The sequence below is a fragment of the Crocodylus porosus genome, unplaced genomic scaffold (assembly GCF_001723895.1).
Source record: "Crocodylus porosus isolate Cpor-Errol unplaced genomic scaffold, CroPor_comp1, whole genome shotgun sequence".
Classification (NCBI taxonomy): Eukaryota; Metazoa; Chordata; order Crocodylia; family Crocodylidae; genus Crocodylus; species Crocodylus porosus.
The window spans coordinates 59,938,421-59,952,662 of NW_017728947.1; the positions used below are offsets into that span (position 1 = coordinate 59,938,421).

Here is a 14,242-nt window from a genome sequence, read left to right on the forward strand (position 1 = left end):
ACTCGATGATCTCCCGAGGTCCCTTCCAGCCCTAATGTCTATGAAATCTATGAAATCTATGAAAAATAAAATAGACTCAGTGGATTTTCAGAGACTGTAGCATTGTAACCCCACTCCACAAAATATAATAAAATGAAACCAAGTTGTATTCTGACTTACCCTTTTTCTTCTTTTTGGTCCACTCTTCATCTTCTCAAAGAATAAATTATTCTAGGAAAAAAAGTATGGATCAAATTTAGGTCATTCTTTCTTTAAAGCAAGATTGGGTCATTTAAATATTAGTATATGAACATTTTGTAAACTAGTTTAGATGAGGCTGTCATGTTATTGGAAAGATAAACCACAGAGAAACATTTGGATAACTGAAGCTAATATTTTTCAATTCTTCAGAGATCAACAATGTCATCATCAATGATAAAAACAGGAGTTTTAGACAGTCTTTGTTATACAATGATTTTATTTGTGATCAAGTCATAAGGCCTGCGGGGGGGCGGAAGAAACACATTAAATAAACTATTTATTAAAAAATATATAAGGAAGTGGGATACCAGTTTACTGTAACTCATTTCTTTTCTTTTGAGACTATAATTGTAACTCTGCAGTATTTTTATATATGCTTTTCTGACCCTTTTCAGAAACTGGTTTCCTGCTTACTACTTCTGTTTCTTGCCTTCGATTATTTTATTCCTGATATCAGCTATGTTCTATGCAAAGAAGTTCTGCTGAAATTCTTTTAGTGCCCAACCCTTCCTTTGTTTAAGTAGTGCCCCTAATAAAATCTCCAAAAACCATTTGGTCTATAACATTTTTAATGGAGTGAACCTTTTAAAAACTGCCAAAAAATGTCTTGGCAGAATGGAAAGTTATGATGAGAAAAAAGAATGACTCTGTGACCACAGTTTGTATAAGTGCTTCCACATATTGCTATATTTCATACACATAGTGAACTCCAATAAGGTCTGGAATATCAGACACATGCTCAACAGATTGTGTTTCATTTGTGATTACTGTGAGGAAACCAAAACCTAACCTGAAAGTGGAATGAGAGAAGAACTACATGTTTAAAAGCAAAACATTGTATAAACAAGGCCATTAATTCAGCTATAAACAAGTGACCTAACATTGATCATATAAATAGAAAGTGGAATTCTAGTGAGAGACAAATTCACAAAACATTTTTACCCTGTGTGCAGCCTCAATAGGAGAAAAACAAACATTTTAGAGTGCTACAATGACATCTGCCAAAACTGTCTGTTTTGTACTTCTCATGTTCATTAAACCCCAAATTCACAATGCATATCTCTTGCCCAACCTCAGCTATTTCATCAGGGATGTGCCAAAAAGGCAAAGGAACGGAGATGAAACTGGCCAACAAGATACATTCTTGGCTATAGTCAGTTATACAAACTCACGTGGGGAAAACTTTAATTTAGCATTTTTTTAAAAAAATGTAGATGTACAAATTATTCCCAGTAGGAATCAGATCATCATTGCACTCTCTCTTCATACACTGTTTGACCTTATACTTTACATTAAGGGAAAAAAAAAAACAGTTCTGTAATAAAAAGAATTGCATGACTCCTAAAACTAAACACTCATATCAGGCAGGAAAATTCCTCATGATTGAACTGTTCCTGCTCAATGAGATCACATTTTGTTTAGTCTGTTTGGGAATGTTTTAAGACCATAACTACCATTTATGTATATTGTATAGCACAGGGCAGATAGGGTTATGAAACCTGATCTAAGAGTATGCTTGTGCGGTAACAACAAATCTGTGCCCCTATGAATGGGGCTGATTCTGTGACCCACTACATTCTTTTGTGAAGTGCTAAACGTTCTCAGCTCTCATTTCAGATTTGGATCCGAACACATACAGCGCATCACAGGACTGAGAACTCAGAAGAGAAAGATATGATGCCTTTATACCCAAATATTCCACTTTTAAATCCTTATCTTAGGAAGTATAGAGTAAAGAAAGGAGATATAAGATTTAGGAGAGAGATGTAGGGAGTGTCAGGCCAACCATCATGTTCTCCTCTACCCACAATGGACAGGAGATCTTTGGACCTCAGGGCTGGAGTAAAAGGTACAGCATACCCTACAGCTAAGAGGATGAATGATTTATTTCCCCTTTCCTGCTTGTCATTTCTTACACGTAAGTCTGTTATTTTGTCAGAGTACAAGGGACCAGATTTAGGCTTAAGCCTTCAAACTGTATAATGTATAAATGCCAAACTGGCTAATGCCAGGGAAAGGGTTTGTTGTTTTTTGTTTGTTTGCTTGCTTAGGTTGTTTTGGTGTGGGGTTTTTTTTGAGGGGGGGCAGAGTGACTTTAAAAAAACTTTATTATACAAATAATTTAAAAAGTGCAAAGGTATGTGGCCCTCCCAGGGGCTGAGTATGATATAATTTGTTGTCAATGAGAGAGAGATGCGAGAGAGATTATTTTTAGACATTGGTGGTTATTGAAATTAATAAGGATGCCCAGCTCTGTGCTCTGGACTTGCATAATCATTTAGTTGAGCTGAAAAGGAAATATAGCAAAATATACCCTGCCTATCTTGAGATAGGCTTTTTATTTTTCAGTTTAGAATCTGTGGGTGGTGCTGCCTTCACACATGAAGTTTTATATATTAAACCAAACAGAAAACTACTCAATTGAACTGAACAGTCTAAAGTATTGTCTAACATTTAAAAGTATTTACAAAGTTTAACATAACTCTTCCTCGATCATAATTTCTGCTTAGATATTTAGAAATTACTTGTGTAAAGACATGCCCACAAAATTTATGCTCAGTTATTGCAATTGCTGTGTAAGTCAATTACCGGATAACAGGCAATGTGTATGTACAACTGCCACAGGACTGCAAGCGCCATTTTGGTAAGTGTATGCATGTATTTTTAAAAATCTGTTTTTAATTTTCTAAATGCCTTCAAAACCAGGCTAAAAAAATAGCAAAAACTTTGCTCTCTAGTTAAACTATACCACAGATCATTCTATTCCTTTGCTTTTCTGAATAGCTTTTTTTTAAAATCAAGCAATATCAATAATGATAGGAGCCTATCTCCCTAATTCAACTGTGAATTACACTTAATTTGTAACAACACCTCATGCTATCTGCCTGAGTTAAGCAGCAATTCCTGTCAGCTTCCTTACAGGCTCCATCAGCTGCTGATCTCCACTGCCTGAAAAGCCCCTGCCATCACTGCAGGCCTGTCGCCAGCGCCTACAAGTGGCAGTGGTGGATGGCAGCTGCAAGCCGGACCCTGCAGGTATCCCTGGCAGCTTCCCCTGAGCAGGCTGTCAGGGAGCCAGTTGCTTTCCCTCCTTTCCCCACCACCCCCACCTTGCATTTGATCATGTATATTACTAGCTGTTTCATCTCTAATTAAAAAGATCTGGACTTGGCAATGATGCTGCTGAATATAATTTCTGTTGGAAAGTGTACACTTTGTTTTAATTCATACATAGGCAGGGTAGGTTTTTCTCTGACTTAATAGTAACTGGCAACACATTTTTAAAATAGACTAAAAAAGACCAAACTAAGGTATTTGACAATCTTCACTAATGATGACCTATAATCTCTTACGTGCATATTGTTGATGACAACATATTATGAGCCCTGGTTCTGAAATACTGTTTTAGGCCAAAAACTTGAAGAAGTGTTTTTACAGTCTTCAAAGTAGCATCATGAAAATAAATTACTTCTGAATAATAAAAAAAAGCCACAAAGTTATCTGGCATAAATAATGGAGTTCACCATCTGGTGTTTTAATATTACAGCCTTTGATGGTAATTACTTAGCGTACAATAAGAATTTCCAATATTAGGAGTTCTGGCTTAGTTCTATCTAGAATTTTAGGGCTCATATATGGGAAGACATGAAGATTGATTATAGATGATGAATCATTGTCTCATGGTCACAGCAAGAGAAGGTGCTGCCAAGCACATCCATTTATCTATATCCGCTGGAGGAAATCTGGTTTAGGGTAAGCTTTTCTAAACTGAAAAGTAACAGCAATGCATTATGGGATTTCATGGTTTGTTCTACAAGTGCAAGTTGTTTTAATGATGCTTTAAAATGGATTTGGTATCAGGCATCTAACTAGAATGCAAGAGTGGAAGGAACCTCTCATGTCAGAGTCTAGTCCCTTGTATTTGCAGGCAACAATATACCTAACTCTGCCAAAAGTTTAGACAAGAACATCCACTCTTACACACCAAAGCCACAAATCACAGCACACCAAATAACAAAGGGAAAAAACCAAAAATCATACCACTAGACCATAAAGAAGAAGTGGAACATCCCATACTACAAAAGGGAGGTAAAAGAAAAAACCTCAGTGGTCCTTGTCAATTTGACAGAAAATTCCCTCCTGCAGCTGAAAACATGATAATTAGCTTAACTCTTAAGTAAATGTGGAAGACCTAGAAGCCAGGCACCCATAACTATTAGGAGCACCAGCATTCCCAGACAATCTTCCATTTATAGTCATGACCAATGTCCACTGCACCTAGTAAGTAGCCAGATAATGCATTCAGAGGGGGAAACGTATGATGGTGACCCCTGAAGATTCCAGGGCAAGTCATGAAGCATGAGATTAATACAGTCATCAGTACAGCCAGCATTATAAACATATCACAAAACTTATGTAACCTGACTTTTAAAGATTTACTCTCCATGGACCAACTCCAGTCACTGGAGTCCTTGTATAAACAGAGCAAGAATTTGTTAGGTCTGGCTATATTTGTTGAACAGAACATGTAAAACTGGGCTTAAAAATAAATTTTAATATAAGCCCATTTTACTGTGGGTTTATTTTGTTTTCATTCAAGTGAAAGGAATGAAATGATGGAAGCTTGACTAGGGGATGATTGAATCCACTTAAGGCCTGATCCTTATCCAATTAAAGTTAATATTAAACCTTATGGTACTTGACAGTCCAGGTATTGCACATATTGATTAACTCCTTTCTCCACAAGTAAGCCCTAAAATATTTCTGCATATTAGTCACACTGGGCATGTCTACATGAGACATTTACTGCGGAGTTACCTAATTAGCTCTGCAGTAAACATCTCAGTGTCCACATATGTGGCCCTATTAGGCTGCAGGAAATTACTAAACTGCACAGCAGGTTAGTACTTGTAAATACAAGAACTATCCTGTGGCACAGTTTTTTTCATGCACAGAAATGCCTGTGTAGATGCTGATCCCGCTGGCTGGGACATGAAGGTGCTTCAGAGCAAGGGCTGCCTGCTAGCTAACCTGCACTGGAGCATCCTCATGCTGCAGCCAGCCCTTCCAGAGCACACTGAGCCAGGTCGGAGCAGCTCTGGACTGGCAGGCTGGCCCTCAGGCTCCTTGGCAGCTGGGACTGCACTCACCCAGCTCAACATGCTATGGTTTCGGGCATGTATTCAAGTGGCACACCCAGGAGCAATACATTCCAGTGTGATATGTGCTGGAGTTTATTGCTGCAAATTAATTGCATGTGTAGATGTACTCTCTGAGAGGAAGTATTTGGCATGAGCAAAACTGAGTTAAGCAGATAAGGTTCTTTGGATGAATCTGATATCTTTTGTTAGACCAACTTAAGTCAGGGAGCCAACTTAAGTTGGTCTAATAAAAGATATCAGATTCACCTAAACAGCCTTGTCTGCCTATGTCCTTAGACCAATATGGCTATAACCTACAAAACTGAGTTAGACACTTACAGAGCCTTACAGAGTCTAAGTCAAGTTATACCTTACAACACCGAGAGGAACACCTAAACAATTTTAACATTGGAAATTCTGTGCTAAATAGATACTACATCTTAATATTATAGATGCTGTATATATTATAATATACAGCATATTATGTAATGATTTTATATCAAACTATATTATAAATGTATGAATATAATAGACTGCTGCATAAACTGCAGTTTGAATAGAATCCATGTGAAATTACTGGATTTATCACATACATTATCATCATATGAATTCCCATTTTCTCTCAGTTTCATTTGCCTATAAATAATATTTTTCCATCTTTTTTGGCCATTGATTCTATTTTGCTTTTAAACCGAAGCAGGTTCTTCTCTTTAAAAAAAATACTTCCTCTTATGTGAGCCTTTTTTCTAGGAGGTCTTCTTACAGCTTTGACCTACCCACCACTTATTTCAATACTTAAGAAAAATAAAGTCTGATTTACTCACCCATTTGCCCACACTGGGGTAGTCATGCTCTGGATCAAAAAGGTGTTGGTGCAGCTGGTATTCCCTACTGAACTCTGCTGTGTCTGGTGTGTTTTCTAGACATCCATCATCAACTGCAAAAGTATTTTGAAAGCATTAACTGATAAAAAAATTGCAGTGTTTTAAGAGCCCATTCATATTTTGTGGCAAATTTCTTAAACAAATTAGGCAATAAAAGCTTTTAAAGAGCTGGAATACTGAAAAATACTGCATTGTTTTTCTTTGGAAAGACTCTGCCAGGGTATTTTTAAAAAATCTCATAAAATACAACCCTTTGGAAGCTTGCACATACTATCCATTTATTTTTTAACCTTTCTCACTCTGAGGGCACTAAGGTGGTTGGTAAAACACACTGTTCTTCCACTCTGGAGACAATTCACCATATATTTATTTTAGAAAAAGTGTTATTTGTTTGCAGTTCATTAGCTTGCACTGTAGTAGACAAATTAGATCTACTGCAGAAACTTCAGCAATCTTGAAACTGACAGAAGACTGACTCTACTGGTGCAGGTAAAATCTCTGCCTTACTAAACAGATACTAGCACAGACAAAAGTGACAACTTTCACCTGATCCAGCCACAGAAAGTGGGCTATAGCCATAACCAAACACAAGTGCCTGGTTGCAGACAGCTTATAAAATGGCCGATAGGGTGAAAATCTGAGAGGTCAGATAAAGACATTTCAAAACACAGCATCTTTTGTAACTTCTGTCTGCGCTGCCTCCCAGGCTTGGAGATGTTTTCAGAATGGGAGGGGGGAAAGAGAGTGGAGGGAGTTTAGTCTGGGGTTTTTTCATCCACTGCTGGAGGGTGGGGTGGATGTATAAGAGCCCTTCCCAGGTGGAGAGGGCTCCAATTCACCCACTCCCTCCTCCAGCACTGGCTGTGGAACTCGTTCTTTTCCACCCTGCACCATATGGGTGAATTCGATTGATTGATGGTCACTGTTCCGAAAGTGGACACAAATCTGTAGTTCCCCTAGCAGGTCATTCCCCATAGCCAACACCAAGCACAGTAAAGCATTCCCTCTAGTGGGACCATATACCTCCTGTATTATGTGAAGGTCCTGTATACCAGTTAAGAACCTACGTAAACAGTTGGATTTGGCTGACCACTCCCCCCCAGCAGATGTCACGGTAGTTTAGGTCCCCCATGACAACCATGTCCCTGGACTGTATGGCCTGAGAATTACAAGTCTAGCTCCTCCACTTGATGTGGCGGTCTGTAGCAGACCCCCACCATCAAGTCCCTTTCTCCCCAACCTCCATGTATCCTACCACACAGTACCTCAACATTCTCCTCCTCTGATCCCATTTTGATTAACGTAGATATATAATGCTCCTTAACATAGAGGGCAACTCCACCCACCCCCTTCCTCCCTACTCTCTCCTGTCTGTACAACTTATACCCCTCAATGTGTACTGCCCAGTCATGGGTAGGGTCCCACCAGGTTTCCATTAGCCCCACTATATCGAAGTTATTGTTTGCAAGCAGGAGTACCTTGTCCTCCTGTCAAGGCCAGATGTACCTTGACTCCAATGACATCCCTAGAACTGCTTGATTGTTTATATTGTTTCTTTTCTATTATCACTGTGTATCAATAAATTTGCCCTTTCTCAAATGGAAATGTTGTGTTTGGTCTGAGGGCGGTTCCCCCCAACCCCCCCCCCCCCAAACAAGGCATCTGGGTCCTAAATCCAAACCAAACAATTGACACCCAGCGTGGGGCTCAGGACTCTGACTCAGGAACTGGGACCAGGTCCAATGCCAGCAATTGCTGACTGGAGCCCAGGAACTGGAATTCGAGGACAGTAACCTGACCAATCAGGGACTTTGTTGATATAGAGTGACCCTTTTTAGAGGGGTCAGCTAAGACTTGTAGTAAGATAGAGCTGTATGATCATTGTAATTAGGGTTGTAAGTTTTGTGGCAGAGATACTGAATCTAGATAGCTATCTTGACAATTGGATAAGACACTGATTGTGGAGTGACATGCTGGGAGCCACATTGGAAACAAAATCTAAGTAAATCAGTGTGGAGTGGGGAGGGACGAGCTGGTCTGTTGGGCCTGGGTTGGCAGGCCCAGGGAGGGGTAGGTGAGATCCACGGTGGGAAGGAAGAGGGCTAGCCGAGGCAGAATGTGGGATGGAGTCACAATGGCTCATCCAGGGGGTGTCGAAAGGGGGGGTGGATCCCACCCGGGGGAGCCATGGGGGGTGTGTGCCCCCTGGATCTGTGCACAGGCTGAGGGTGAACTGCTGCTGTGGGCTGGAGCCAGGGCCAGTGCCAGGCTCTTCCCAGCCACAGGGGGGCTGGGCCAGGGCTGTGCTCCAGGCAGCTCGCAGTGGCACTGGAGTGGGGGGGGCTACAGGGTGAGCTGTGGCCACTCCAGAATTTGCTGTAGGCCCCCCACCCCTGTAGCCCCTTCTCACCCTGCACCGAGTGCAGCCCCGGCCCAGGCCCCCTGCCAACAGGAAGAACCCAGTGCTGACCCCCACTCCGGACCACAGCAGCAGCCTGCCCTCACACCATGCACAGATCCAGGGGGCAGAAGACCCCTATGAGTCCCCCAAGGATATACATAGTAGCAGGATCCACCCCCAGTCCCTGTGCCCCCCAGATGAGCCTCTCATGGCTCCATCCCATGCCCCACCCTGCAGCACCTGCCCCAGCCCTAGCCCCACTCCCTCCCTCATTGCAGGGACCTCCACCTTCCCCCCATGCCCCTTTCCTCCCCCTGCCCCTTTCCCCACAATAGACTTACCAGCCAGATGCTGCTCTCTCCAAGCTGTAGGACTTGCTTCATGCATGCTGTGGCTGCATGAATGCATGTGGCATTTACTGGTGACATTATCTGCCACATCAACCCAAAAAAGCCAATTGCTGATAATGTCAATTTTCCTTTTATTAGTGCCAATACGATATGCACCAGTGTATCGGTGCACTTCTACAATAAAGTTTTGCATTGTCTCCCACCTCCCTACATGCTGTGGAGGGGGGTACTTTGAGGGGCAAGAAGTATAGCTGGGCCAGGCAGGAAGGTAGGGTAAGGGTAAAGGTAGGGATGGGGAGGGCCCCCCCAATCCAGGGTTTACCAGGTGGGTGTGGCAGGTGTGCTCAGTGGCCTGAGTCAGTCCCCACTGGTGGCGAGGACGTGAAGCTCCTGGCAGCATCCTGAGGCACAGGGGCACAGCATCCAGCTGCCTGGGCAGAAGCCCCTACTGGGGCGGAGCTGGAGCTGCTATCAGCCAGTGATGCCATTGCCAGCCTGGCCTCCTGCATGGGACAGCCCACCTGGAGCTGGCGGGGCAGGTGCTAACCCTGGCTTCTGAAGTTGCTGGCTGAGGCCAGGGGCAGGGAGTGTGGTGGGATAGGCTCCTGGCAAGGGGTCCTCCCCTGGTGATGTGTTGCTGCAGGTGCCAGGCTTCAACAAATGCTCAGACAGGCCGTTCATGCTGGAGTACACAGCGTGGCTTCAGTCAGGGTCCTGGGGCATGAGAATGTCATCCAGCTGCTGCATAAGGGGCATGGACTTGCGGGCAGCCCCCAACCAGTGGTTATGTTTGGTGAAGGTGACCTACTGTACCCACAAGGCCTTAACCTTTATGCAGCGTGGGTGCACTGACCAGTTGTGCCCGTGCTCCTTCATGCAGCCTGACAGGCCCTTGTAGCTGTACACACTGGAGTGCCCACTAACATGCTAACTGGCTGAAGACCCTGGCCTCACCCCACAGTGCTACGAGGTCTGTGGTCTTCTGGGACCAGCTGTGGCCCTGGGAGATGGCGTCTGGCATTGGGGATGATGTCAGTGTGGCTCCATTGACAGCTTGTTGGGCCACTGAGTCATATTCCTGGTGTTGCCAGGCCTAGGCATGTGCCTGCAGCACGCAGCCCAGGGGCATGGTGTGGGGTAGGCAGGCACACTGCAATGGTGTGCCAGGCACCAGCACTGGGGTCCAGGTAGGCTGCTGCAGCTGCTGTGACTGGGTGCTCTAGGCCCTGGCAAGTGCCTGCAGCACTCAGCACAGTGCAACAACATGGGACAGGTAACTGCATGGCGACGCAATGCCGGGGGAACAGAGATGGGGTTCAGGCAGGCTGCCACAGCTGGCCTGGAGCCTCTGCTGCAACACACAGTGGTCAGAGGCTGGCTGCAGATGGCCCAGGGCCCCAGTGTCTCTGCAAGCTTTTAAGGGCCTGGGACTGGGGCAGGCAAAGAGCTGTCCCAGCCCCATGGCCCTAGGGTGAGGCTGCAGGTGGCCTCCTGGTGGTAGGGGTGACTGGAAGCAAATTTGGTCCCAGTCAGCATCTATATGTGCATTACTGTGCAGTAACTACTCAGGAGTTAATCTGCTACCTGTACTTACAGGTAGAAAATTAACTTGTGATTAGAGCAAATTACTGCGCAGTAAGCATCTCATGTAGACTGTGATGCTTACTGTGCAGTAATTTCCTCTACTGCACAGTAAAGCATCTCATGTAGATGTATGAATTTATAGTTCATCATTGCATTCTGGCGTATAGCTGATTTATTGTCATCATTACTACAGATGATGGCAGCAAGTGGCTGCTCTTTCTACCTACAGAAGGATACTCTATCCATCTGCAGGAGTCCTGGTATTGTTTTTCTTGTGCAAGTTGGGAGCTTCTGGGGCCAGAATCTTCCAGTGAATCTAGCTGGATCCATTATTGCCTCATTCATGTACAATGACACTTTCCCACAAAGGCAAAGTAGAGAACACCCACAAGTTTGTGTGATGGTTTCCTTGATTACCCCATGTAAATCAGGAGAGTATTTGCCATTCTTCTCAAAACGTCCAGGAGCAGCCGAGGTTCTTTGAGTGTCCACTATTATCGGATACAGCCTCATGATGACATAAGAGCAATATTTGTATCTAAGTCACCATGAGGAGGCTATTCTGGTTTTATCTATGTTATGACAGTAGCATGTTGTAGTGAGGATCATGCCCTGCCCAGAGTTTGCAAGCATGTTCCAAATCCCAAAGTGCCATGTCCAAGTGTTTGGTCCCTGGTGGTTTGGGGAGCAGCTGCTAAAGACAAGCCCACTCTAGAGTGGATTGGACATAGGCAGGGCATGTTCAACTCATCCTCAGGAACCAATTGTTGCTGTGGTATAGACAACCCCTTTGGGTCATAAAGTCCTTACTTTTTTGCTAAAATTAAGAGCTTAACAATTTGTCAGTCGGCAACAGGGTAAAACTAGCTATACTAGCTGGCTAATTAGAAAACTGTCAGTAGGAAGCTAAAGACACCCACCAAAAGCTTTCCTGTGGCCTGAATACAGAAAGCAAGAAGCTATCTTAAGCTGAGAAGTGGCTGAAAGGAACTATTTAGGCATTATCTGCCTTGTATGCCCTTGACCCAAACCATAAGAAACAGCAGGGCACGTTGCATAATCAGACTGGTACCAGTGGTCATAAAAGTCTTCAAGCACATGAAGCATGTGCACCCCACTGTGGAATGTGCATGAAAATAATCACTGGAAAGAGGATGATTTGTTTCCCATTAACCAACCCATAAACCTGTTCTCTGGTAGGCTGTATGGACAATATAGTTGTATGAACAATCCACCCTTTGGATACAAACTAGTTTTCATAACCATAAGTGGAAACACTTCTACTGAAATATTGGTAGATGTAATCTTCACTGAGAATGCATCTATGTAAAAGCAGCCTTTCATAGTAGGCAGCATTTTTCCAGGAATGCTTTCAATTTTCATATTTAGATGTATTATTTCAGCTGACTAAGCATTATTTTCCCTAGAGGAAAACAAAAGATTTCAAGAGAGCCTCAAACAATTTAACTGGAGTCCAAAAATTAATCTTGTTCTTCTAACCACTAGTAGATCTGATGAGTAAACATAAAATGCAAAAATCTGTGGAGAAAAAAATCTAAAAATAATTATTCAGAACTTGTCAGAGAAAAGATTTATTGGAAAAAATGTAGATATAAACAACATATATAAATACTAAACAGGTATTTCTCATTTGTAAATTTAAAATATTTCTAGACCAAGGTATACTTTTCTATTCTTTAGTGTTTATTCCCACAGGAGCAGATGCAATTCCTACTAGGAACCAATGGGAATTTGCCTATTAATTTCAGTTCTGGAAAACTTCATGCAAGTTACCTAAAGGGAAAAAAAATCAGTCCCTTAATGTATGTTGATAAATGAATGAGACAGCTTCTTCTTGGAGAGTGGAGCAAGACTTCTAAAGGAACCATTACAAACCTCTTCTTTTTCCAATGTATCTGCAAGGCTAATTTTTGACTGTGCTTCCTCTAACAGACCAATATTAACATATATATTATATATAAAACAATCCAAAATAAAAACACTCCAATGCACACCCATCTCTTTTTGGGAGAAAAAATATACTTAGCTGATATTAGTCACATTGCTTATTGCTCTACTGTAAGATGCTTAGATCCTGACATGAAAAGCAAGGTATAAGAACTAGAAGTACCTGTTTTTCCAATTGGGCAGGGATTTGGAGGGTCAGGGTATCCTTGATCTTCACTAAAATCCTTTGGTATGTGATCTCCTGTTAGCTCAGCGACTATGTTTGGGATATTGCCATAAGGACCCAAGTGCTGAAGACCTTCATGTGCACCACCTGATGGAGAGAAATTCATGCTCAGCCTTTTTAAAATGAGAAAAGTCAGACTTTGCTTTAGCTTTTCCAGGAAATCTAGGCCAATATTTTTTTTGTTTAAATAGCTGCTAGCCTCCAAATTCATGTTTAGGAATGTAACCTTGATGCAGTGCTAAACACCAAGTTCACAGCCCCTTTCTAAGTCAGATCACTTTGGTATCTAAGCCTGGACTTCAGAATTTAACTTCAGGAAGTCCTTTTGGAATATCTTAATCCACAGTTTTTTTCTAAATACCTAAGGGATGAGTAAAAGCATGCAGATATACATATCTAATATTAGAGACAGTAATGGAGTTGAAAGACAATACCTACTGTATCATAGGTAATGTTACTGTTCACTGCATCAAGTAAGAATTAAGAAGTGGTAAGATAGCATACATAGTGCCAAAAAGACAATGTCAGAGAAAAGAAATAGCACTCCTTTTCAGGAATTTGTTAATAAATTCAGTCATAGGAAAAAAATAAAGATATATCTTGGCTATAAGCTGATTACATGCTCGTCAGCTAAAAATACATTGTGTCCATCTCTCATTCTGAATAATAAATCTAGTGTTTCTTCTACAGTAATAAAAGCAAAAGCAATTACGACTAAGTAACAGCATTCAAGAAGCCCATTGCAGAAGCACTCTAACTTTTGAGCTTTACTCTAAGCACTCCCATTTAGGTTGGGAGTTAGCCCTTGTGGCAGTGAAGGGGCTCAGAATTTGCCTGCATAGCCTAAGCGCAGCAGATAGGGGGGTCTCTTGCATACCTCCCAGTGTGCTGCCAAAGACTCCCAAGCAAAGCTCAATAGCCAAGCTGCTGGATCAGCTGATGGGGACATCAAGGCCATGCACCTGGATATCCCCCAACATACACACACACGAAACCAGGGCATCCTGGACAACACACACACTCCACAGAACCCAGCCATCCGGGGCATAGCTCGGCCAACTTTCACGCAGCCAATAAAGGTGATACCTGCCTCTTTTGCAATTTCCTGGGGTGATGGAGAACAGGTGCTATGGTCATGGGGTGCCTGATTTCATTATCGATGATCATTAGCCTCCCCCCCACAAATCCTCATTGGGGGCCTGGCTTACCTCCTCCTGCCCTGGCTCATGAGGCTCTGTGGGGCAGCCAGACTGCTGGAAGGAGCACTTCAACTATGGACTGGGCCTGGCACTGCAAGCACATGTGGTGCAGGCATGGGGGAAATGTGGCCCTGCACCATGGCAGGTTGCCTGGATCTGTGAAGCCTTGGCTGAGGACCACCTCACCTGCATGGACCAGGAGACTTCCCCAGATGAGTAGGGCCTGAGGGTGAATGCCCATGCCCTAGC

At 42.9% G+C, this 14,242-nt stretch overlaps 1 protein-coding gene across 1 annotated transcript in view; it reads right to left on the reverse strand.

The window, feature by feature from the left end:
• Positions 1 to 14,242, reverse strand: part of SCG5 (secretogranin V) — a 66,278-nt gene that overhangs the window by 15,548 nt on the left and 36,488 nt on the right. Inside the window, exons 3-5 of the mRNA XM_019552005.1 lie at positions 12,732 to 12,881; positions 6,206 to 6,318; positions 160 to 210 (exon numbers count right to left, since the gene is read on the reverse strand). Coding sequence (XP_019407550.1) covers positions 160 to 210; positions 6,206 to 6,318; positions 12,732 to 12,881 — 314 coding nt within the window. The remainder of the gene's footprint in view (positions 1 to 159; positions 211 to 6,205; positions 6,319 to 12,731; positions 12,882 to 14,242) is intronic.